At 46.7% G+C, this 24274-nt stretch overlaps 1 protein-coding gene across 11 annotated transcripts in view; it reads right to left on the reverse strand.

Annotated features, from left to right (window-relative positions):
* Window positions 1-24274, reverse strand: part of CRHR2 (corticotropin releasing hormone receptor 2) — a 306121-nt gene that overhangs the window by 132443 nt on the left and 149404 nt on the right. For 8 of the 11 annotated variants that reach the window (XM_053265000.1, XM_053264999.1, XM_053264998.1 and 5 more), the window contains one exon: window positions 24011-24117. The exons of the other annotated variants lie outside the window; for them this stretch is intronic. In XM_053265000.1, the coding sequence (XP_053120975.1) occupies window positions 24011-24117 (107 nt within the window). The remainder of the gene's footprint in view (window positions 1-24010; window positions 24118-24274) is intronic. 11 annotated transcript variants of the gene reach the window in all.

Raw genomic sequence — 24274 nt, forward strand, 5'->3', positions numbered from 1 at the left:
ATAATCTTAATCGCTAATTACCATCCTCACAAATTAGCCTGTTTGTGCCTCAAATGTCCACATGTCCGCCATCATGAACTGGGTTGGATGACATCATTATCAACTACACAGTTGACGAGTCCCTCTGTATCACTCACTACAACTGTTCCAAATTTGGTTTAAATCAGTTAGGCAGTCCACAAGTTAGCCCACTTGTGCCCCAAACATTTATGTGCCCGCCATCTTGAATCAGGGTGGACGACATAATCACAAACTACACCCTTGAGCCGTCACTATGTGTCACTTACTACAACTTTGCCAAATTTGGTTCAAATTGGTTTGACAGTCCACAGGTTAGCCCACTTGCATCCCAAATGTTCATGCATCTGCCATCTTGAATTGGGATGGATGATATCATCACAAACTATGCCATTGAGGTGTCCTTATGTGTCCCTACAGCTGTAGCAATTTTGGTTCAAATCGGTTAGGTGGTTCACAAGTTAGCTCACTTGCACCTCAAACGTTCATGCATCCACATGTATCAGGATGGATGACATAATCACAGCTATGCTGTGGAGGTATCCCTATGTGTCCCTACAACTGTACTCAATTTGGTTCATATTGGTCCAGGTATTGCTAAGTTGATGGGGGTGGGTGGGACACATGGACGGACACACACAAAGAATCACGGGTGATCTCATAAGCTTACTTTCCCTAAGGAAAGAAGGCAAAAAGTAAATAATAAATAAATAAAAGTGTCCAGATTGGCTGGCAGAAGAGAAGAGAAGAGAAGAGAAGAGAAGAGAAGAGAAGAGAAGAGAAGAGAAGAGAAGAGAAGAGAACGGCGGGGGGAGGGAGGGAGAGAGGGAAAGAAGATTCTTCATAGCCCCCCAACTATTCTCACCCTGGGCCCTATAGAAGCTAGAAACAACCCTGGTATGGAGTTTGTGAGAGAGCCCGTCCTTAATTAATTAAGTCAGGACTTTAATTAATGTGGGACCTTGAAAAATTATGAACATAGGAAGCTGCCATATACTGAGTCAGACCATAGGTCCATCTAGCTCAGTATTGTCTACACAGACTGGCAGCAGCTTCTCCAAGGTTGCAGGCAGGAATCTCTCTCAGCCCTATCTTGGAGAAGCCAGGGAGGGAACTTGAAACCTTCTGCTCTTCCCAGAGTGGCTTCATCCCCTGAGGGGAATATCCTGTAGTGCTCACACATCAAGTCTCCCATTTATATGCAACCAGGGCAGACCCTGCTTAGCTATGGGGACAAGTCATACTTGCTACCACAAGACCAGCTCTCCTCTCTGGAATCTATGGAATCAACTATCATCTGAAAAAGCCTCATTTGAAGTTGAAAAAAAGTTGGGTGGCTCCTTTTGGCCATGGCCTCTGGAATGTGTCTGTGTGGGCCACATCCAGGAATCATGGATGGTGGAGGAAATTTTACTTAATGCATTTCTCTCATTCTCAGTTAGGGCCGAGCCAGGGATGGGTTGTGAAAGATCCAAAGTCAGCTCGGGGGTGCTCATTTCCACCGCTCTTCATGCAACATCAAGAGCTCTCCCACCACTCAAGCACCATGCTATGACAGTGTTAATCCAATTCAGTCGCTGCTCCTTGCTGATAATTAATACTTATCTCCCTCCACAACAGTGAAACACCATCTTAGAAACATCTGGGCTGAACTGGAAACCTACACTGCCGATTTCAGTCTTTCTTACCCTGACGCGCTGGTGGTCATGAGTGAAGACTTTAATGCTATGTTGGGTCCCGGTGATTACACCCTGTACATGAAACATCAATGCCCCCCCCCTCCCAACCTTGAGACTGATGGACTCCTTCCCAATTCAATTTCAAAGAAAACTTTGCAGGATTCTGCTTGGCACAAACAGCTACTAAACTTAACCTTTTCATCCTAAATGGCGCTGTCAATGGTGATCAGCCAGGATAATTTACCTATCTCTCAGGCTCAAGAATGAGCACTATCGATCACATAATCATCTACAGCGATCTGCTTCCTTTTGTTGAGAGCCTAGAGGTTGTTCCTAAATTTGACAGTGATTACTTTCCAATCTTCCTTCAATTAAAGTCTCTCACCCACTTAACTCACACTGAGGACTGCTATCAGCCCCCAGTATCCTTGGCAGGGAGAGCCCTTTGCCATGCAAAATGGACCCCCCAACATAATCAAGTTGGGCTGCTTGCCTCGGAGTTCTTTCAGCATCAACAGCTGGCCCTGATAACAGCAGAACCCCCTGGCACACCTCTGGAGATTTACAGCACTCTAGTTTGTGAGCTTCAACGGCACCTAAAATGCAAAAATAGTGCACCCCTGCGACAGCGTCATCACCACTCCAAACCTTGGTTTGATAAGGACTGTGTTAACGCTAAAAAAGCTCTCACCACCTCCTATCAGGTCTATAAATCCGGCAGTGGACCAATGGCAGTGAAGGACCTCCTTCAGGAGAAGAAGAGGTACAAACAGCTGGTGGCACATAAGAAAAAAGAAGCCATGAAAGACAACTGGACATGACTTATCCAGGCAGTCCAAACCAATGACTCAGCCACATTCTGGCACATCACCAAGTGCATCCATAGCAACGGCTTGACCAATCTAGATTGCCATATCCCCCTAGGGATTTGGGAAAAACAATTCTATGAACTCTATGAGGATTCAATCAGGGAAGGCGGACATGTTGGGCAAGCTTAAGAAGACATGACTGCGTGGAAACCAGTGACAAAATCTGAGATCAAGAGCCTTGTTGCCTAACTGAGAACCAGGAAGACCCCAGGGGAGGACCTGATTCCACCTGAGGTCATTAAAAACAACCTGGATTGGTGGGGCCCCATTTTGGCCTCACTATTTACCTTTATTGATAGACATGGCTGTATCCCCAAGGATTGGGGGACATCAATTATTGTTCCCATTTCAAAAAGGGTAAGAATGACCCTGCCATAAACAGACTCATTAGCCCGCTCAACACAATTAGCAAACTTTATGCAAGACATCTGCACTGGAAATTACGGGACTGTCTGGAGCAGGAAAATCTACTGGCGGAGGAACAAGCTGGCTTCAGGGAAGGCTGATCCACAATCGACCAGTACCTAGTACTCCAGCACCTTATTGAAAAATACTCTTCCTGCAACACAGTCTCCCTTTATGTAGCCTTTATTGACCTTAAAGCAACTTTGGACTTTCACCTGTGAGTCAAATTATGGGAGAAGCTGGAAGTCTCCTCGATTGACTGGTGACTGTTATACCTAACACGTATGCGTCACACTGGTGCATATCGCTCAAGGTAAGGTGCAACCCCCAGGGACATCTCACAAGTGCTATGCCATCGAAACACAGAAGGGTATAAAGCAAGGCTGCATACTGGCTCCACTATTATTTAACTTTTACATTAACATCATAGTGGGACAACTCAACAACCTAGGTTCCCACCCCCCTAAACTTGCAGGAGCCTATATTTCCACTCTACTATATGCAGATGATGCAGCAATACTCACAAGGACTCCCAAAGGCCTTAAATGTTCATTGAGGGCCTTAGCATAGTAGTGCAAGGAAGATCTGCTGGCCTTTGCTAAAAGGCCCCAAATCCGCACTTGGTCTATAGAAGGGCACAAGATTGAACAGGTTCCTTGTTTTAAATACCTAGGGTCCTTCACACCACTGGCACTAGAAAGACACATGGGGACTATACTGCATTAGTACCTCTGCTATCCTTAAGTTTCTCTAGACAAGAGGCAGCCATTATATACCCTCAGGCCACAGTGCTTAAACTGTATGAAGCCGCTAGCACAGCTTCCCTATGGTGCCCAGCTGGGCCCCTTTCCCAACTTTGCCCCATTGGAGCATGTGCAATCAAAGTTCTTAAGAGCAGACCTTCAAGTTCCAAGATGTGTCTCTAATGCCACCTTCGACTGGAGACAGGCTTGATGAAAGTGGAGGCAAGGGTCTGGATGACCATAATTAACTATTGGCTTAGAGTATTTCTTTGCCCCTTAGGCCTTGCCCCCCTAACCCTGAGTGATGACTTTCAATCCAGCTGGAAACAGTCACTTATGACTACAATACTGTCCCTGGAGCTATCCCCACCCCACTTAGTTAACATGGGCTACGATCTGGCCAAGCCTCTTATCAAACAGTGTATTACAGACATAGAGCGGCAATCTGATATAGGCAAGGCCCCGGACTCCCTCATCAATGAAGGAATCAGGTATACTACCTCGCCTGTGGCATACCTAAAGCAACTAGAAGTCCCAAAGCACAAGAGGGCCTTCAAACTGGTGCATTGCCATGTTCATCTCTTAGCTGTGCTCACACTGGTGCATTGCCATGTTCTTCCCTCAGCCGTGTGGAGAGAAAGATCCTGCTCTGGGAACGTCAATGCTCCTGCAACTCAGGGCAAGTAGAAACAACAGGGCACATCCTCCTCCAGTGTTTGTACTACTGGGACATTTGTGCTACCTTCATTCTACCATTATTACATAACTATTCCGATCATACAGATCAATTTCACACCTCTTTACTGCTATCTGATAGCAACCCGGCCACCACAGTGTTGCCGGGTTCTGCACGGTAGCAATTAAAATCCGGTGGATGATGACGTCTTGATTGCGCCCAGCGTCCAACTTTATGGTCTAACTCGAGCACATCTTTGCCTGCTGCCTCAAAGCGCTTCATGGCAGCCCAGCATTTCTACAGTTCTATAATCCCACAGCTCCTTGGCTTTTTATCTTGCCCTAAATTGATAAAACTCTTGTCTATTGATAAAACTCTGTCTATAGTTGCCCTTGTATGATTTTATATGTCCTTTTATGCCTCCATGTTTTTCATATAACTTTTTAATGCATTCTTGCTTCTCCATTTTATGCCTTTTAAAAAATATATGTTTTTATGATGCCTTTTATAAATATTTGTACCCATTTTTTAACCATTCTTAACTACTGCTAACTGCCATTTTTAGGATCTGGCCATTAAGGGTTGTTTAGTTTGTGGTCTTGCTTTGTTTTAGACACCCATAGTTTTATTTTAAATTTTACTTCTGTTTCTGATCTTTATAGTCTTTTATAATAGGCTTTCAGTATAGTGTGCACTCCTAGGCTTTTAATATCTCCTTTTACTTTTAATATGTAATATGTAATCAGCCTTATACTTTATGCTGGTCTATGCCACCTAATGGTGCAGTGGGGAAATGCTTGATTAACAAGTAGAAGGTTGCCGGTTCGAATCCCCGCTGGTATGTTTCCCAGGCTATGGGAAACACCTATATTGGGCAGCAGCGATCTAGGAAGATGCTGAAAGGCATCATCTTATACTGCACGGGAGGAGGCAATGGTAAACCCCATTTGTATTCTACCAAAGACAACCACGGGGCTTTCTGGGCTCCAAGAGTTGAAATCAACTTGACGGCACACTTTACCTTTATGGCCGTAATACAAATTGAATTGAATTGAATTGTCAGTGGTGAATTTCCCCCCATAATTGTATCATTGTAGCACATTATGGGTGGGGGTGGGGGGAATAGTTGCTGCAAGAAAAACATGACAAGGCCCATTGGCAAGCCCCCTGTATTGAAAATGAACGGATAACAAGAATGGCCACCATTCCTTACAAAACAAATGTCACCCTAATGAACCAACCATGAAACATGTGATGTTTTCAACAATGAATACAAATGAAGTGATTCAATGGGAAAAAAATTCTTGCACTTCTTTATCAAGCATGTGCTTAACTCTCTCTCCCAAGTAAAAGTGCTTAATTTCATTTCCTTCCCTACTTCAGTGTGACTGCCGTGAAGGAAGCATGTTGCTTCTATGCTTCTAAATTTCTATGGAGGGCATCATGGGTTTCTTCCCAAATGAATCTCTCTCTGGCAATGACAGAGATCATTAAAATTAGCAGCTGCAATAACCATGCGAGGGCCTTGGTCTATTCAACAGAATCTCTGTGTGGAATTAACTGGGATTGGTGACCTTTTGAAGGCGCTTGGAGGCCCATCTTCTAATTTCGTGTTGTATTTCATTAATAATGATGTCCAATTAAGGCAGCTGCTTCAGAATTGTCTGCCATTAAGAATTTGGCAGGCGGACTCTCTCCCTCCCACACTTCCCCATTCAATAAAATGCTTCAGAGCAGTCCACTGATAGAAGTGGCGTCATCATTCAGAATGATATAGCCCAAAGAAAAATCCATTGCTTCTGCTTCCCCAGAGCACAGGGCACCAAATAGGGTGACCAATGGAAAAACTAATTCCTTTCATTCATGTAGAGAATGTTTTGCTGATACTTTTCTGGTCCATGTGATTAAAAGGACGGATGTGCCATAAGAGTGCCAGTTGTGACGTCTTTTGTGCACCTCCCAGCGGTCTACCCGCATGTCCTTTTAGCTGAACAAACAACCACGCATGTGATAAAGGGACATGCCAAAATGGCATTGGGACATCCACAAAATATGTCACAATGGAAACGCTCACAGCATATACTCCTTTTAAATTGTATGGACCAGGAAAGTATCTTCCAAACCGACCCCTAGAGATGCTTTCTAAATGTTCCTCATCCAAAGCTCTTCTTGTATTTTGGAGTTCTGAACTATCTGGTCTTATTTCTGAAGATACTGGGGCATTAGGAATGTCCCACTGTTCCATTTTTGCTCAAAGAGATGCCACCAGTTACTGAATGAATCCTTTTTGCCTGAGTTACTTATTCAATGGGGTTGCCTTTCACTCTTATTGGGGTTTAGCTTAGGATCTAATAATGTTTTGCATAAGAATTGTGCTAACATATATTCTAAGGGGTTTACAAACTTTTTTGCAGCACTGTATTATGCCCATATGTTCGAGCTATGAGCTGTTGAGAACATGCTGACATTTTGGCTGATTTTGTGCTTTTGCGGTCGGACTGAAACCAATGAAAAAATAACCCGCTTGTAGCCTGGACAGTTTTCTACGTGCCAGAGAACATCAATGTTTCCCAAATGAACATGTTTCTAATCAGCTGATATTTCATTCCATCTGCCACACACAGTTGCAATAAGCATCTGGACATCTGGGAAGGAAAGGGGCTCCTCACAATGGGCAGCTGGAAGATGGCAAGACTCCTACACGTGGTCTTTGGACAAAAGGGGAAGAAGCACATTCAAGGAGATCAGAAGGGCCCGGCTGGATCAGCCTGAAGGTCATCTACTCCAGCATCTCATTCCCCATGGGCGGGGGCTACTGCTGGGAAGCCACTAGTTAACTGTGGGAGGAGAAAATATTGAGCTGGTATCGAGAATGGAATGCAACATGTGCGAGCAAAAAGGAAATCTGAAAACATCCCAGAATCCAATTCTGTAGACAAACACTGATTTTGGGTGAAATTTCATAGCCGCTCTTATTAGAAATCCCTAGTGCGGGGCGTAGCTAGGGGAGAGAGGGCCCGTGATCACCCCTCTCCCTGGCGGCCCCTCAGAGTGAGGGAGATAATGAAGAAAATAGGGAGGCCCTCTGGAGCTTGGGGGCCCGGGTTCATTGAACCCATCTGCTCAATTATAGCTATGCCCTTGCCCTAGTGGTTAATAGTAGTAGTTCAGGTTTGGAAAAATACCACATAGCTAGTTCTCTGGGCTCCTGGAATGGTTGTGTTGCCACTGAGGAAATTTTTTAGACAGCGCCCTGCAAGTCTGATGCCTAAAAATGTGATTATAGGAGTGCCTAGCACCATGTCAGATCATTGATCCATCCATGTCAGTGGCTCTCCAGCTTTCCCTGGAGATGCCACCAGGGATTGAACTTGGGACTTTCTGCATGCAAAACAGATGCTCTACCACTGAGCATTGGTGTGCGTGTGGGTGTGGGTGGGGAGCTACAGCTCCTACCCAAAACTGAAACCAAGGAGCATGAAGTATTATTTAAATTGTTGTCCAACTTGGGAGCCCTAGAAGTCAGTACCCAGAATGTTGGGGGCAATATGCTAAATCATTGTAAACCGCTTAGAGAGCTTCGGCTATAGAGCAGTATACAAATGTAAGTGCTATTGCTATTGCTATTCCCTGAGTGCAACTCCATACTCTCTCTCTCTCGCGCTCTCTCTCTCTCTCTCTCTCTCTCTCTCTCTCATACTTTTATACCGCATAATATGTATATCTCTAGGTGGTGTACAAAATTTAAAATATTTAAAAGTCACAAATTAAAATACATGACAAGAAAAACAATAGAATAAAAATTATTAAAACAAGTTTTTAAAATTATTAAAATTAATTCTAATTAAAAGCCTGAGAGATCAGGAGGGTCTTGAGGGTCTTCCTGAAAACAAACAGAGGAGGAGATGCTCTTATTTCAGCAGGAAGCTGATTCCAAAGCCCTGGGGCAGCCACAGAGAAAGCCGCTTTGTGGCCCTTGAGACATCCATGGCAAATGCCCCCACCACTGCCACATGAAATGGAGAGCCACACTGAGCTACCAGGATGGTTGGTCAGAGGGGGCAATGCAGGACCCTCAAGCCAGCAAGCAGAAGGCTCTGGCAGAAATTGTCTAGCAGGGGAGCGAGGTGATCAGGAGGAACCAACTGCCTCCCCTCCTCCCTCATACTTCAGTGATTCCCAAACCTGAAATATCTGAAATGCCCCTTTTTGCAGCCCATGAAAGGGGCTGTGAAACTGAAGAGGGCATTTTGGGTTAGCCCTCCTTACACGTCATATTGAGGGATCACTGCCTCACCATGATACACATTGTTAGTAGCTCTGCTTTACCTGCTGTATGCTATATTCCTTTACTCTGCAACAGCCTCCACTCCTTTAAAATCCAAAGGGAAGCTTGTTCTTTAAATTAAGCATTTGGGGGGGGGGAGGGGAGGGAAGCTTATCTATAATATGCTATCAAGAATTCAAAAAATATTTCTATAATTGCAGTGTGATAAATGTCAGGCTATGAATTGAATGGTAAACATCTGCATTCATTTGTAGAAGGAATGGGAATGGATACTGACATCCCTCATTCATACCTGTTTCCATTTGCTCTAAAGCAACTGTGTTCCAGAGCAAATGCTAACAAATGGGCATCTATTTCTAGAACCCCGCTGGCTGGCTGCCAATCATTTTTGGAGGGTATGTTTTTAAAAAAATAAAAGGAAGGGCATCCTACTCTTACCAGCAGCTCCATTGTGCAGCCAACTCTTTGTGGTGGTCATCTAAAATTACCCATATGCCCCAAGTACTGTTGCAAGACAGTGTGGGCAAAAAAATTGTCCACCATCATGAAAAAATATGGAATAAATTGGAACACTAATTTGCCATCGACATCTACCAGAAAATAGGGACAGCTCCTGATAAATACCGGCAGTATTTATCACCTGCAACAGCTCTTTCCCACTGCTTCTTTCTGCCACCTGCTTCTGCGCTCTTGAGAACTCTTTGTTGTTCTCCCTGGCCTTGAGTTGCTGAGTCCACAGCACTGACACATACATTTGAATGTAGAACATCCCATCAATTATGAAATGTCTTTTTTTTATCTCCCACCAAAGTGGATTGCCTGGAAAATTCAGCTCTAATGTCAGCCAGAGATTTCATAATGAATAAGCACCTCCCCCGATGTTATTAGCATCCATCGTTCAAGCAAACCCAGAAAATGCCTGTGTGTTGCCACCTGCCTTAGAATTCCATTGAAAAATATGGTTGTAATGCAAAGGGAATTAACATTACGGCCACATGCCAGAGATCTCTGTGCTCCTCTTGAAGCAGCCGGCAGGAGCCTATATCCCAAGCATGAATTTTTACCATCAAGGACAGCCTGGCCCTTTGTGAACATATGAAGGTGCCCTATCCTGGATCACACAATTGGTCCAACTGACTCACTGTTGGTCCATCTGATTCATTATTGGTCTATAAAACTCCCTGACTACTGATGCTGTTGGACTATAGCATCTGGGCACCCAAGGCCAAAGTCCATTGTGGCCAGTGAGGATGGAATTTGTAATCCAACAACATCCGGGGATCCTTTCCTAGCGAGCTCAATCAACCAATGCTTCAGACACCAATTTATACCAGCGGGCCGACTAAACACCCCTGCATACCAGTTTATATCTGCAAGTTTAATTCCCCAGTTTGCCTGAGGACCCCTATATTTTGATTCAATAAGGCCCAACCAGTGTCCCAGTGGACCAGTATGCCACTTGACTGACAACTGAAAGGGGTTCACCCAGTGGATATGTGAGGAGACACAAGGAATCATACTGGAGATGTCTTTTAGAATTTTACTTAAGGAGATAGAATTCGAGAGGCAAAACAGATCTCAGGTCCCGTCAAGCAAAGCTGATATACCTAACTCTAATACAAGCAGGTTATTTAGCTCAGAGAGGTTGTGGGGTGGTGAGACAAAAAAAAAAATGGGGGGGGGGAGAAAAAGAAAAAGAAAAAGAAAGGGAGGAGGGGAGGGGAGAAGGTAAAGTTTGTGACCAAAGGTGCAGGGAAACCAATTGACTGGCCAGATCAAGGTTTCTCCCAATGATTACAGATGCTGTAGCTTGAAGAAAAGATGAGATGCACGAAGCTGGGGTGTGAGGATGCTGCAGTGTTGGAGAGGGTAAAGATGCATCTCCTGGATGTGCCCTCTGGGGATCTAATTCGAAGTCCTCGGGTTTTATACCCTCTAACGTGTCAGCGCGATCACCCCTCACATTCCTCAAGCAGGGCCGGCTCTGGGGGATCTGGCGCCCCGATGCAACATTCTGTTGAGCGCCCCCTCCCCTTATAGTAAAAAATAAAAATTCAAAATAATTACAATTAGTGTGTATTCAAAATTTAATACACAAAGATTTTACTTAATTATGTGCATAACATTGTATATAATATAATTATGTACATAATATGTATATAATATAATTATAATTATATTACTCCTATACTTAAATAGCTATTTGGCTACCAATACACTTCTGGGCAAAATACAAGGTGCTGGTTATAACCTATAAAGCCCTACACAGCTTAGGCCCTGGGTATTTAAGATAATGGAGCAGTCTTGGCTTGAGTGAGTGAGTGAGAATGGAGCAGTCTTGGCTTGAATGAGAGTCTTGGCGAGAAACAGAGAGAGTCAGTTCCCCATTGTTCTGGAGGTCCCCGTCCACATCCTGCCAGAGGCAGCTTCCCCCGCCCCCGACAGTGCTTTCTCTCCCCACCGGGCTCCCTCCCTCCCTGCCATTTTCGCCCACCCTTGCCAGGCTCCCTTAAGAGGCCGGCAGCCGCTTCCTTCTCCTCCTCCCTCTTCCATCATCACTGCGTCTGGGGCCATTTTTTTCTCGCCGCCTCCCGCCAATTCAAGCCGCCGCACGGCTGAGGGGATGGCTGCGGGGGTGCGTGTGTGTCCTTCTACACCCCCCCGGTGGCAGAAGATATCAGAGCAATGTCGTGGCCTGCTGCTTGGCCCAGCATTGCTTCCCAACTGCAAGGCGTGCCTGCGCAGTTAAGAGACTTAACTGCACAGGTGCGCCTCGCAGTTGGGAAACAACGCCCCGACTCATTGGCTCAATGCCCTCCTGCAGACTGCGCCCCGATGCAGTGCATCATCTGCTTACTGGTAAGAGCCGGCCCTGCCTCAAGGATACAATTATGACAACTCAACACTCTTCTTTCCAAGTTCAGGTCCTGGAAGTTCTTCCCCTTTGCCCTCTCATCTGTCATAATTAGTCCACTGTCTTCTGCACCCTGAAATGTTCAAGCAACAGGTTCCCCAGTTCTCCTTAGCTTGGACCTTTGGCCTTGGTGGTTAGACACTAATTATTCAACAATCAGCACTTTCCCTGTCTGGTTCTTTGTCTATCAAGCCTTTACCAGCTTCCCCAGAGTGACGGATTCAGGAGGGGAAAGGTGGCACCTGGGCTATTTTGCTATACAAGAGATACATGGCAGATACCCAAAGCAGAATACAGCAATTAATTTGTCAGGAATCCATAGGTTGCAGACCAAAGTTCATTAGTTAGGGGTTTTTTTTAGGCTATAGTTCTTATTTCTAGGAGTAGCTAATAGTGGTGTGGTGAGGCAGTAGAGAAGCAGCTTGCTCAGGGAGCAAGAGGCTGTTAGTTTGAATCCCCATTGGTGTGCTTTCCAGACTAGTAAATGTATATCTGTAGTCACCTATATCAGGCAGCAGCGATATAGGAAGGTGCTGGTGGCGAATGCTCACTTCAATGGCATCATCTCACACTGCATGGGAGAAGGCAATGGTAAACCACTCCTGTATTCTACCAAGAAAGCCACATAGCTCTGTGGTCATCAGGAGTTGACACCAACTTGACAGCACAATCTTAAATAGGAGGCCTTGGGCTCCACTAATCTACTATTCACCCCACGGTTACACTGCAGTAAGGTAATTCATACACCTGTCAGCGAGTTGAGCATCCTGCACCTTTGGTGTCTCTTCCTCTCTCACAGCTGCTGACACAGACAATCCTGTATTCACACTTACTATGAACGCATAGAGGGCGACCACAGTAGAACTGATTTTGCAAGAACTGAAACAGCAAGCAAAAACTGGGGCGCCATACAGAAGAGCAGCAAAAACATCCATGAGGGCTGGGGGTGCATAACAGATCTGAGGCTGAAAAACCCTGCCCTGCTCTGACAGCTAGCAGCTCAGTGCCTCAGCCAGAAACAAGTCTTTCCCAGGCAAGAGCCTTTTAAATGGGAGAGGCCAGGGATTTATTTATTTATTTAGCATATTTCTATACTGCCCAAAATGCAAGTTCTCTGGATTGAACCTGGGCCCTCTGGCAAGCAAAGCAGGAGCTCACCACTGAGCTATTGCCTCCTCCCAAATCAGATTCACTATCTCATGCCAGCTTAACCTCAACCACTTCCCCTACGACAGTCCCTATGTGGCTGGGCCCATACTTGTCTGCCACCTGGGCTGACAGCCAGCTCCCAGGGTTCTCTCTACCCAATAGTCTCTTGGGCAGTCCCATGCTGTGACCTGACATATACTTCTTCTAGAGATGGAAAAGATTGGTGATTAGGCCTTTCAGAGGAACCTGTCCACGAGAAAGGCTCTAGTCACCAAGGAACCCAGCGTGGTGTAGTGGTTAGAGTGCTGCACTAGGATCAGGGAGACCCGAGTTCAAAGCCCCGTTCAGCCATGATGCTTGCTGGGTGACTCTGGGCCAGTCACTTCTTTCTCAGCCTAATCTACTTCACAGGGTTGTTGTGAGGAGAAACTGAAGTATGTAGTACACCGCTCTGGGCTCCTTGGAGGAAGAGAGGGATATAAATGTAATAATAATAATAATAATAATAATAATAATAATATTCAGCCATCCCAGGTCCTTGGGAAGGACTCAATGTCTGGATAAAACAAACCAGTCAATAACACCTGTCTGACTGTGTAAACAAGAAATTATACATCCTCTAACATTTGGCAGCTAAAAATAGGGACATATTTTAGAATAGGCTTGCTCAACCTTGGACCTCCAGCTCTTTTTGGACTACAACTCCCAGAATTGCCAGCCACAGTGGCCAATAGCCAGGGATTATGGGGTTGTAGGCCAACATCTGCAGGAAGGCTGAAGTTGAGTAGCCCTGTTTTAGAAGCACCATATGGATGGATGGAGGAGAAGGAGGAGAGGGAGAGGAAGAATGTGCATGCATGTGCATGCATGTGCAGGATGCATCAGTCAGGATGCATCCACCTGCCCAGGGATTTTACTTTTTCAGACCATGGAGATGAATGACAATGCTAACAGCTCCAACTGGCTGACACACTGCACAATGTTACAACATTCATGAGTGTGCTCTTGCAAAAGCACAAAAATTGCACAAATGGAGTTGCATGACAGTGTGGCCATTGGAAATAATGGCCGTAGTATCATGCAAGTGCTTCTGCGTTTGTGCAAGCGTGCAATTGTACAAACATTGTGTTGCAATGCATAATGTTGTGGAGTATGTCAGCCACTAACAATATTTTTTAAAAGCTTCCCCATAAGGTGCAAAAATGGGGACAAAATAGGGACAGTGCTTTCCCCAGGGATGTGGAGCAATTGTCCGAGAATAGTCTCCAATCTTTCTGCTTGGGAGGAACCCTGAAATCTCTCTTCTAATTTACTTTATTCTTGGAAAAACCCTGAGATTCTCAGTCAAAAGTTGCATTGGAGAAATTTAAGTTCCAGCCCTACTGAGGATGAGAAAACAGGGAGTGGCCATGGGAAATTGAGGCAGTTGAATTGTATGCACGATGTTTCTGAGGAACCTGTAAAGCCCCTGGAATATAGTGGCTGGCAGCATGGTACGCAAGGCTCCATCAACATGGGAATGTTCATACAGCTAGAACATAAGAACAGCCCTGCTGGATTAGACCCAAGGCCCATCCAACCCAGCATCCTGTTTCATACAGTGGCCCACCCGATGCCTCTGGGAAGCCCACAGGCAGTAGTTGAAGGCATGCACGCTTTCCTGCTGTTGCTCCCCTGCAGCTGGTACTCAGAGGTCTCCTGCCTCTGAACCTATAGCCTATAGGTAGCCTATAGGTAGCCTATAGCCATCAGGACTAATAGCCATAAATAGACCTGCCCTCCACATCTATCTAAACCCTGCTTAACGTTATTCAAGCTGGTGGCCCAGGCACATCCCAAGGCAGATAATTCCATATATGAACACGTGCTCTTGTGCAAGACTGCAGAAGTGTGAGAACACAGTTGCAATGGCTCTCTATTGCACAACTCTGTTTGTGAAGTTGAGTGGACTTGCACAAATCTGCTCCCGCACAACTGCACCAATGCTCCATTCCTAAGCTTATAGAGCCTTGGGCAGTATGTCAGTCGGGCTGAAAAGCACTGCACTAAACATTTACATCAAGGCAGACGTCGATATCTGCCAGCAATTTAGCATCGCTGTTATTTCAACCGATGTAATTAAATTCTGCTAGATGGAACTTCATGACCCAACACCGTATTTGTTTTTAGTACAGGAAATCACTGTCATGGTGTATGGCAGTAGATTTCCGTGTCCATTATCACAGGAGGCGGGAGTACAGAATCCAAATTAAACATTTAAACAAAATCAACAGGGTTCAACTACCAACTCTGTTACTCCACTGGTGAAAGTAATTCAACCATAGTTATTACAATGAGGGGAAGCTGGCATTGTGTAAGCTGTGGTTATATGGCTGCCAATAACATCTGCCAATATTTTGAAATTCAGACAAAAGTAAATTTAAGTCCTCTCTTCTTCACCCACCCACAAACCAGAATAGGCCCTAAATAAATCCAAGAAAAATCAGATAATAGATTGTTCTGGACTCCATAGTTGCCTGAGGGAGAGAACGCTGGAGGTTTTTGATGGGTTTTTTACCACTGTGTAGTCATAACTGTACAGGTTGAAGCAGGTGGAGAGCAAGCATGGCCAAAGACAGAAGCGGGGAGAAAAATGATGCAGCCCCAACAAGCCAAAACAAAAGAAAGGTGGGGAAATTCCCAAATGTGCTGATAATAAATAGCTTATTCAATATTGTCTGATGCATTTCGAGCATGAGATACTCTTTTTCAGAGGCAACTATGAAAAATGTATAAACCATTGTAAAAAAAAATAGTATATACAAATATATTTTATATTTAAATATATATTTAGCATAGGAATGAAAATATCTATGAGTTAAAACTTCTGCAATATAAAAGATCATTATCCTATATGTTAAAATTTAATAATTAATAATTTATCCTTTGCGCATTTCTCCCACTTTCTTTGGCAAACAAGCAGACTCTGTTAGCATGAGCAGCCCAAAATGTTTTGCTGCTGGAGGTGGCCAAGATGATGCCCACCTGCTACCATCGGTGAAGAGCACGTCCCAGCAGAGCAAGGAAGGGTGGTGGTCCTGGTTGACAGGGTGGCACCTGTGGTGGCAGGAGCCTGGCACTCGCTGCCCCCACCTCACCCTGCCTCATGGAAGCCTCCTCCAGCCTATTAATCCTTTGCTCTAGCATCCTCCCATGGCCTAGGAGCTACTGCTGCCTGCTAGAAACCTCTCAGCAGCCTATTCCAGTAAATTTCAAACTCAGATATTGGCTGGCATGATATGCAATGCTAATGGTGATGGGAAGGTTTTGCAAAGGAGCCATTCAGGAGAATGCCAGTTGCGCAATTACCATGGTTCCTCCATTGTGATGAAGTGGAAGGGGGGAATGGTCATGCTAGTTGCACAACTGGCATCCTCCCCAGCGGCACCACTGCTGTGTGAGATCTGGCCTTGTGGTAGGGGTGTGGTAGGGGATGCGTGGTCTTTACTCCCGCTTGAAGAACGTGGCCGATGACTGTCCCCCTGCAGATGTTCTGACGCCTTGCCCACAGTCTGGCGGTACCGATGCTGCAGAGCTTTCTAGGATCCTCGGATGGAGCCTTGGTGGACCAGGAAAAGGGAGGGGGTCCCCTGCCCTGAAAATGGAGGCTGCCAGGCTGCAGTTGGACGAATTGGAGAGGAGAGGTGGTCTTGTGGCAGCAAGCATGACTTGTCCCCTTAGCTAAGCAGGGTCCACCCTGGTTGCATATGAATGGGAGACTTGATGTGCAAGCATTGTAAGATATCCTTACAGTGTAAGACATCCCTTAGGGGATGGAGCTGCTCTAGGAAGAGCAGAAGGTGTTAAGTTCCCTCCCTGGCAGCATCTCCAAGATGGGGCTGAGAGAGATTCCTGCCTGCAACCTTGGAGAAGCCACTGCCAGTCTGTGAAGATGATACTGAGCTAGATAGACCTGATTCAGTATATGGCAGCCTCCTATATTCCTGTGTTCCTATGAGTATCTGTGATCCAATTCACGGTTAGAAAAATTAACTACGGGTTTGGCAACCTCCGGTTTCATGTTAGGTGGGAATGCCGCCTTATTATAAAGCAACTTTGTTCTTCATCTCCTACCGAGATAATTATATGTTCAAATAAAGTTCCGGAAAGAAGAATGCAATTGTGGGGGTGCTTGTTAGACTGCAGCCTGTGCTGCTGGCATGGCAAGAGCAAGATCAGCTGAAAGAAAAGTCGGAAGCCGTCCACCTGGGGGGAACAAGGTCCTAACCTTGGCGCTGTCCTGGTGTGTACGCTGGAGTCCAATTCTGTATCCGTTGTTCCACGGTGGTTGATTGAGTAAATGCCCCGTACCCTGCCCGAGGTGTCACAATGCACAGAGGTTTGTTGCTAACCACTTCTCTGCAGGAGCGACTTGCCTGGAGTCGGCACGGCATTTCATTTTCTCTTTTCAGCAGCTGGTGCAGCCGCTGTTATTGTTTTCTCATTAGCCCCGTGGATCAGCAGACAAAGGGCCTCATTTGGCAGGAGCGGAAGAAGGATGAGGGTGTTACTTCTGGGAAAATGGCAGCAGTGAAGGAGGGGGAGGAGGAAAAGGAGGGACAGGGCAGGGAGCAATGGTGACCCAAACCTCACCGGGGCACCCAAGCTGGGAAGCAATCTGCTGCCTCCTCCTGCCATGTGCAAGGTGCTGGCAAGTTTCCCCCACTCCCCTCACAAATATCTCTTTATACCCACAACACGCAAAGCACACCATCTGGGTGGGTTCCACCCCACCGCTCACAGCCAATGGCTTCCTCCCACCTCTTCCCCATCCCCACCAGCATGCCATGCCGTCCCCCCCCATACACACAGCCCTCCTCTCCCCTGCCCAGCCGGTCATGATCATTCTCTCTTTCTCTGTCCTTCCACCCTCTGTGGAAGGATACCCACTGTGCCCTCTCTCCCTTCTGGAGGCTGCCACAATTAATTCTTCTCCCTCTCTCATAATGTTTGAACTGAGGGTCATCCAAAGTCTGCATGAGCAAAAGCTTTAAGACAGACAAAAGCACACACTTCTTCACACACAGCATGGAAATTGCTTCTTCGCACACTTATGGAATTTGCTCCCAAACCAACCAACAAGAGCAGGGGACAAATTTATTAATCTGGTTAATAAATCTCAATGGGGTTTCTCAATTCGCTCTTCAGTGGGAGAAATGACTTAAAAATACATAAGAAACTGTGTGTATGATTATAAGATGGGAAATAAGTGTACTGTTGTGGCAATTAAAAAAATATTGGCTGCTTGTGGTACAGCCTCACGCTGCTGGACCACGTTCCGTTTGCTAGCCATTATAATAGCCTCCCTAAATCTTCCTTGCCCACTCAGCTATTAGCCCTCCTCTTAGAAATACGATTGTTGTTACTATTATGACAAACATTCCTGCAAGCTAATCTTACAAGATCCTCAGATAACTCTGTACAGGATTATGGATGAAGAGAAAGAGGTATTAATTTAAGAGTATTAACTCAAGGTAGCTACATGGAGACATTAACAAAGCTTTATCCATTTTCACTCCGGAAGTCTAAAGTAAGTGATTTATATGGAAGAAAATGAGTGAAGCAAGCGCCACTGCATTAAAAAGTAGATAAATGATGTATCTAGAAGGAATTAGCTAAATTGCTACTTCCTTGTTTACTTTGGCATTTCGGAACATTTGTCTTTGAAGAGAGGAGATACAATTACAATGAACTATTATTTCTTCTTGCATTAGCTATGAAGCAGCCCAAGTGACTACTCCAGGAATAAGGAGTGCATTCAGAGAGGCGCTGGGATGCGGCCTTCCACTTCACTCGGCCATACAACTTTCTTCTGTTTGAGATTGGTGGCAGCCTCATCAAAACTGTCTGTGCATCTCTTAAAATTCCTCAGGCATTTTTGGATCTTGACAATATATCATTGTGTCAGGGTATCCCCGGGCGGGGGCCAGAGAGCTCAGGGTGAGCAGGGGTTGACTCTGGGCAGGGCTCTCCCCTCACGATGGTCTCCAGTTTTGCCCGGCCATGTGGGGGAACATGGCCCCGGGGCAACTGCCTGCGTCTGCTCTGATTGGCCCCGGCCGGGAGCAAGTGAAACGACGACATGGGTTGGCGAACTCTCGTGAGACTTGGGGATTTCCTCACAGGATTTTGCTCCAAGATCTCGTCTGGTGCCAAGATCTCACGAGAGTTGCCTGAATGTCGGGAACTATATAAAGGAGGGCTGGCCAATAATGAGGGGCTAGTCCAGAAGGAGGGCTTCTACTGGCAAGAGCCTGTAATTTCTCCTAAACTTCAGGGAGCAGGACAAGGGAAGGCTTGTGAAGAGAAGAAGCAAAGCAGGAGTCCTTTGCTCCCATTGGCTATAAGACTCTGAGGCCAGCTTAACCTCCTGTCCCACAGGCGGGGGGGGCAATCCTCCCCCCTCACCCCATGGAGGGCTTGACACACTGGTAAAAACTCAGGAGTGACATATGCAAATCCCACCTGAGTAATTTTGTTCGTCCCGTCGGCATACATGGGGGAGTCCAGAACAGTGAAAAGCCGAACTCATGGTCTCCAAACTGTGCAACCCTTTCTGAAGTTAAGCCTGAAGGTCTGCTTCCTTCCTGGTCCAATACTATTCAGCTGGGAGTCAGTTTAAGGCAGGGATTCTCGAATGTTGTTGCTGGACTACAACTCCCATCATCGCCAGACACGGGCCTGCCAGGAGCAGCTACCTCTTAGCTTCCAGGGCCACGACAAAGCGCTGCTTTTGATTTTTGGAGTCCTGAATGCCTTGAGTCTTTCATAGCAGAGGAAGCCCTCCCCATAGCCCAAGACAGGGGTCCCCAACCATTTAAAAAACAAGTGTAACCCTTCCATGGCAAACCTACAGCTTCGGTATCCCATAAAGACATTAAGGTCGTGCACGCGATCAAAACTGCTGGCGGTGGAGGGAGGGCTGGTGGGGAGGCAGGCTCCTGCCTGCTTGTCACACACAATCGATATTATTTCACAGGCTCTGCAGCTCACGAGCCAGGCCACAGCAGGCAGCAGAGCAGGGAGTTGGAGTCGGAGGAAACCCTCAATGCACCGTGCCAGGAGTGGGATGCATTGGGGAATCCTTCCTCCGCTCGGTGCTCTTGCTGCCCAACACTATGTGTGCATGGGCTGAACCTGGGGTTTAGGGCATGCTCGCACCCTTAAAACCAGGTTAAAGCCTGGGGTAAATGCCCAGGCATGGGGCTGAGGCAGCACCAGGATTGGGCCCGATCCCTGTGCTTCACATGAGCAGCCAAGCCCGATCTTGGGCCTGGCTGCTCGCATGAACAGCCTCAGAGTGTGTGTGTGTGTGTGTGTGTGTGTGTGTGTGTGTGTGTGTGCGTGCGTGTGCGCACGCATGCACACACATATTTAAATGTTACACTTATGGAACAGACTACTGCAGCCACTGACTTCCATTCAGACCAAGTTACCCATGAGTACATCTGCTGAAATTAATAGGACAAGTAAACTTGTCTCATTAATTCCAATAAGACGGCTTGTGAGTAATTAAACCTGGATGTAAGCCAGTGGCTGGAGCAGCCTGTCTCAAACATTTAAATTTGTGTGTATGTACACACACACACACACACACACACACACACACACACACCACCTAATGGCTCAGCGGGGAAGTAACTTGCCTAGGGAGCAAGAGGTTGCCAGTTCAAATCCCCGCTGGTATGTTTCACAGACTATGGGAAACACCTCTATCGGGCAGCAACGATATAGGAAGGTGCTGTAAGGCATCCTCTCACACTGCACAGGAGGAGGCAATGGTAAGCCCCTCCTGTATCCTACCAAAGAAAACCACAGGGCTCTGTGGGCACCAGGAGTCGACACCGACTCGACGGCACACTTTACCTTTACACACACACACACACACACACACACACACACACACACACACACACGTACACGTAAGTGTTACAGTTAGAGAGACAGGCTAGATCAGTCAATCAGGCTCAGAGGACAAGGGTATTCATTCTCCTGTCTCCTCTTCCTCTGCAGACACATCGTTGAGGATGCATCACCTTCAAGCCAGTGATCATCATGTGGGGAACGAATACGTAGTCTGTTTGCAGTGTGGGGAGACAGGAGGACTTAGAGCAGGCCTGCACAACATGCGGCCCGGGGGCCGCATGCAGCCCGCGAGGCCTTTTTTCCTGGCTCCCGGGGCTATTTCCTCTTCCTCCCCCTGCTGCTTAAAAAACACACCCCCCCCCAAAAAAAATTCCAGCCGTTGCATGGCCGAGGAGATGGCTGCAGGGGTGTGGGTGTTCTTCCTTACCCTCCCCCACGGCAGCAGTGGTGCACAGCGGCAGAAACCAGAGCGACACTCAGGTCTGCTATTTGGCCTGGTGTTGCTTCCCAACTGTGAGGCGCGCCTGCGCAGTTAAGTCTCTTAAGTATCTCTCTCTCTCTCTCTCTCTCTCTCACCCACCAAGACTGCTCCATTCTCTCTCCCTCTCTCTCTCTCTCTCCCACCGCCTGTTCTATTCTTTCTCTCTCCCACCAAGACTGCTCCATTCTCTCTCTCTCCCACCAAGACTGCTCCATTCTCTCTCTCCCTCTCTCCAAGACTGCTCCATTCTCTCTCTCTCTCCCTCTCCCACCCACCAAGACTGCTCCATTCTCTCTCTCCCTCTCTCCAAGACTGCTCCATTCTCTCTCTCTCTCTCTCCCACCCACCATGACTGCTCCATTCTCTCTCTCTCCCACCAAGACTGCTCCATTCTCTCTCTCCCTCTCTCCAAGACTGCTCCATTCTCTCTCTCTCTCTCCCACCAAGACTGCTCCATTCTCTCTCTCTCTCCCACCGACTGTTCCATTCTCTCTCTCCCTCTCTCCAAGACTGCTCCATTCTCTCTCTCTCTCTCCCTCCCACCAAGACTGCTCCATTCTCTCTCTCTCTCTCCCCCACCCACCAAGACTGCTCCATTCTCTCTCTCTCCCACCAAGACTGCTCCATTCTCTCTCTCCCTCCCACCAAGACTGCTCCATTCTCTCTCTCTCTCTCTCTCTCTCTCTCTCTCTCTCTCTCTCTCTCTCCCACCCACCAAGACTGCTCCATTCTCTCTCTCTCCCACCAAGACTGCTCCATTCTCTCTCTCCCTCCCACCAAGACTGCTCCATTCTCTCTCTCTCTCTCTCTCTCTCTCTCTCTCTCTCTCTCTCTCTCTCTCTCTCTCTCTCTCTCTCTCTCTCCCACCCACCAAGACTGCTCCATTCTCTCTCTCTCCCACCAAGACTGCTCCATTCTCTCTCTCCCTCCCACCAAGACTGCTCCATTCTCTCTCTCTCTCTCTCTCTCCCTCTCCCACCCACCAAGACTGCTCCATTCTCTCTCTCCCTCTCTCCAAGACTGCTCCATTCTCTCTCTCTCTCTCTCCCACCCACCATGACTGCTCCATTCTCTCTCTCTCCCACCAAGACTGCTCCATTCTCTCTCTCCCTCTCTCCAAGACTGCTCCATTCTCTCTCTCTCTCTCCCACCAAGACTGCTCCATTCTCTCTCTCTCTCCCACCGACTGTTCCATTCTCTCTCTCCCTCTCTCCAAGACTGCTCCATTCTCTCTCTCTCTCTCCCTCCCACCAAGACTGCTCCATTCTCTCTCTCTCTCTCCCCCACCCACCAAGACTGCTCCATTCTCTCTCTCTCCCACCAAGACTGCTCCATTCTCTCTCTCCCTCCCACCAAGACTGCTCCATTCTCTCTCTCTCTCTCTCTCTCTCTCTCTCTCCCACCCACCAAGACTGCTCCATTCTCTCTCTCTCCCACCAAGACTGCTCCATTCTCTCTCTCCCTCCCACCAAGACTGCTCCATTCTCTCTCTCTCTCTCTCCCCCCCACCAAGACTGCTCCATTCTCTCTCTCTCTCTCCCACCGACTGTTCCATTCTCTCTCTCCCTCTCTCCAAGACTGCTCCATTCTCTCTCTCTCTCTCTCTCTCTCCCTCCCACCAAGACTGCTCCATTCTCTCTCTCTCTCTCTCTCTCTCTCTCTCTCTCTCTCTCTCTCTCTCTCTCTCCCCCAAGACTGCTCCATTCTCTCTTTCTCTCAGGCCAAGCCTCCTGCTGCATTCTTCCCATCTTTCTTTCCCCTTCTCCCTTCTTTTCCAAAATTATGAGAAGAGCTTCTCATTTTCCCCCCTTAAAAGTGTTCCATGTTTTGTGTGATGATTTGGCAGAGGTAGAAAGGAAGAACAATGCATTTTATTATGTACTTTGTACAGATTGTATAATATTTATATTATTAGAATGAATTTTAATTCAACTTATTTCATATTAATTTAAATCAATCTTGGCCTGCCAGAACATCAAAAGTTAAATATTGATTAAATTCATTTTTAATTCATTTTTAATTCATTTCACTTTAATTCAGTTGATTGGTTGACTGATTGATATTAAGTGTTACTCTAATAATCAGCACCCTAGGAATTGACCTCAGCCCCCATGAACCAAGTCACGGTTGGTTTCGGCCCGCCAGGTCATTTGAGTTGTGCAGGCCTGGCTTAGGGTATCCCTAGGAGCCCTTCAGGTATCATCAGGGCTACTGGTACCTCCTCTGGGAGTCCCTGGCCGAATATCTTCAAATGAACTCTGCTTACAGCCCCATCATTGGCACGACTAAGCTTTTTTGAGCAGTACGCCACAGAAGTGGCACCAGATCTCTGCAATTCCTTCCCCGGGGAATTCAGAGAGGCCCTCTCTTCATCAACCTTCTCTTGCCTAAGAACAGCCATTTTAACAGAGGCATTTGGAGGCTTAAGGGAACTTGCTGATTTTTTAAAGTTTTTAGAGCTTTTAACTTAATGCTTGGCTTATTTTTAGGTTTTAATATTTTAGTGTGGTTTTGGGAACTGAATTCTGCTCTTTTTGCCCTGTTTATTGATTTTATTTATGTTTATCAAATCTGTACACTGCCCAAACTTTCATCTCAGGGCGGTTAACAACAGCATAAATCGATAGCATGACAACAAAGTTTGGCCTCTCCAGATAGGGCTGAGAGAGACTCCTGTCTGTAACCTTGGAGAAGTTGGTTACAGGAGAAGCCGCTGCCAGTCTGGGTAGACAATACTGAGCTAGATGGACCATTGGTCTGACTCAGTATAAGCAGCTTCCTCTGTTCCTATCTGCCTGCAAGAGAAGAGTGTCTTGAGGGGATTTCCACAACAGCACGCCATACAACTGGGGAAATGAACCTAATGAAAAGCAGCTAACTTACCTCAAGCACAGGAAGAGCAAGAATGCTACAATAAGAGCCCCCATGGATATGCAGTGCCCCAGGTAGTTGATGATTATCGCCACTTTGTAATGCAGAACAGGCCCCGTCTGGAGGTTAGAAAAACAAAAAGGAAGAGGACACAATCAACTCAGCTGCGATCTATGCAATAAGCCAGAGGTTCCCAACTTGGTTCCCCAGATGCTGCTGGACTACAACTCCCATCATCCCCATCACTGTGGCTGGGGATGATGGGGGTTGTAGTCC

This window comes from Hemicordylus capensis, chromosome 6 (assembly GCF_027244095.1).
Source record: "Hemicordylus capensis ecotype Gifberg chromosome 6, rHemCap1.1.pri, whole genome shotgun sequence".
NCBI classification, from domain to species: Eukaryota; Metazoa; Chordata; class Lepidosauria; order Squamata; family Cordylidae; genus Hemicordylus; species Hemicordylus capensis.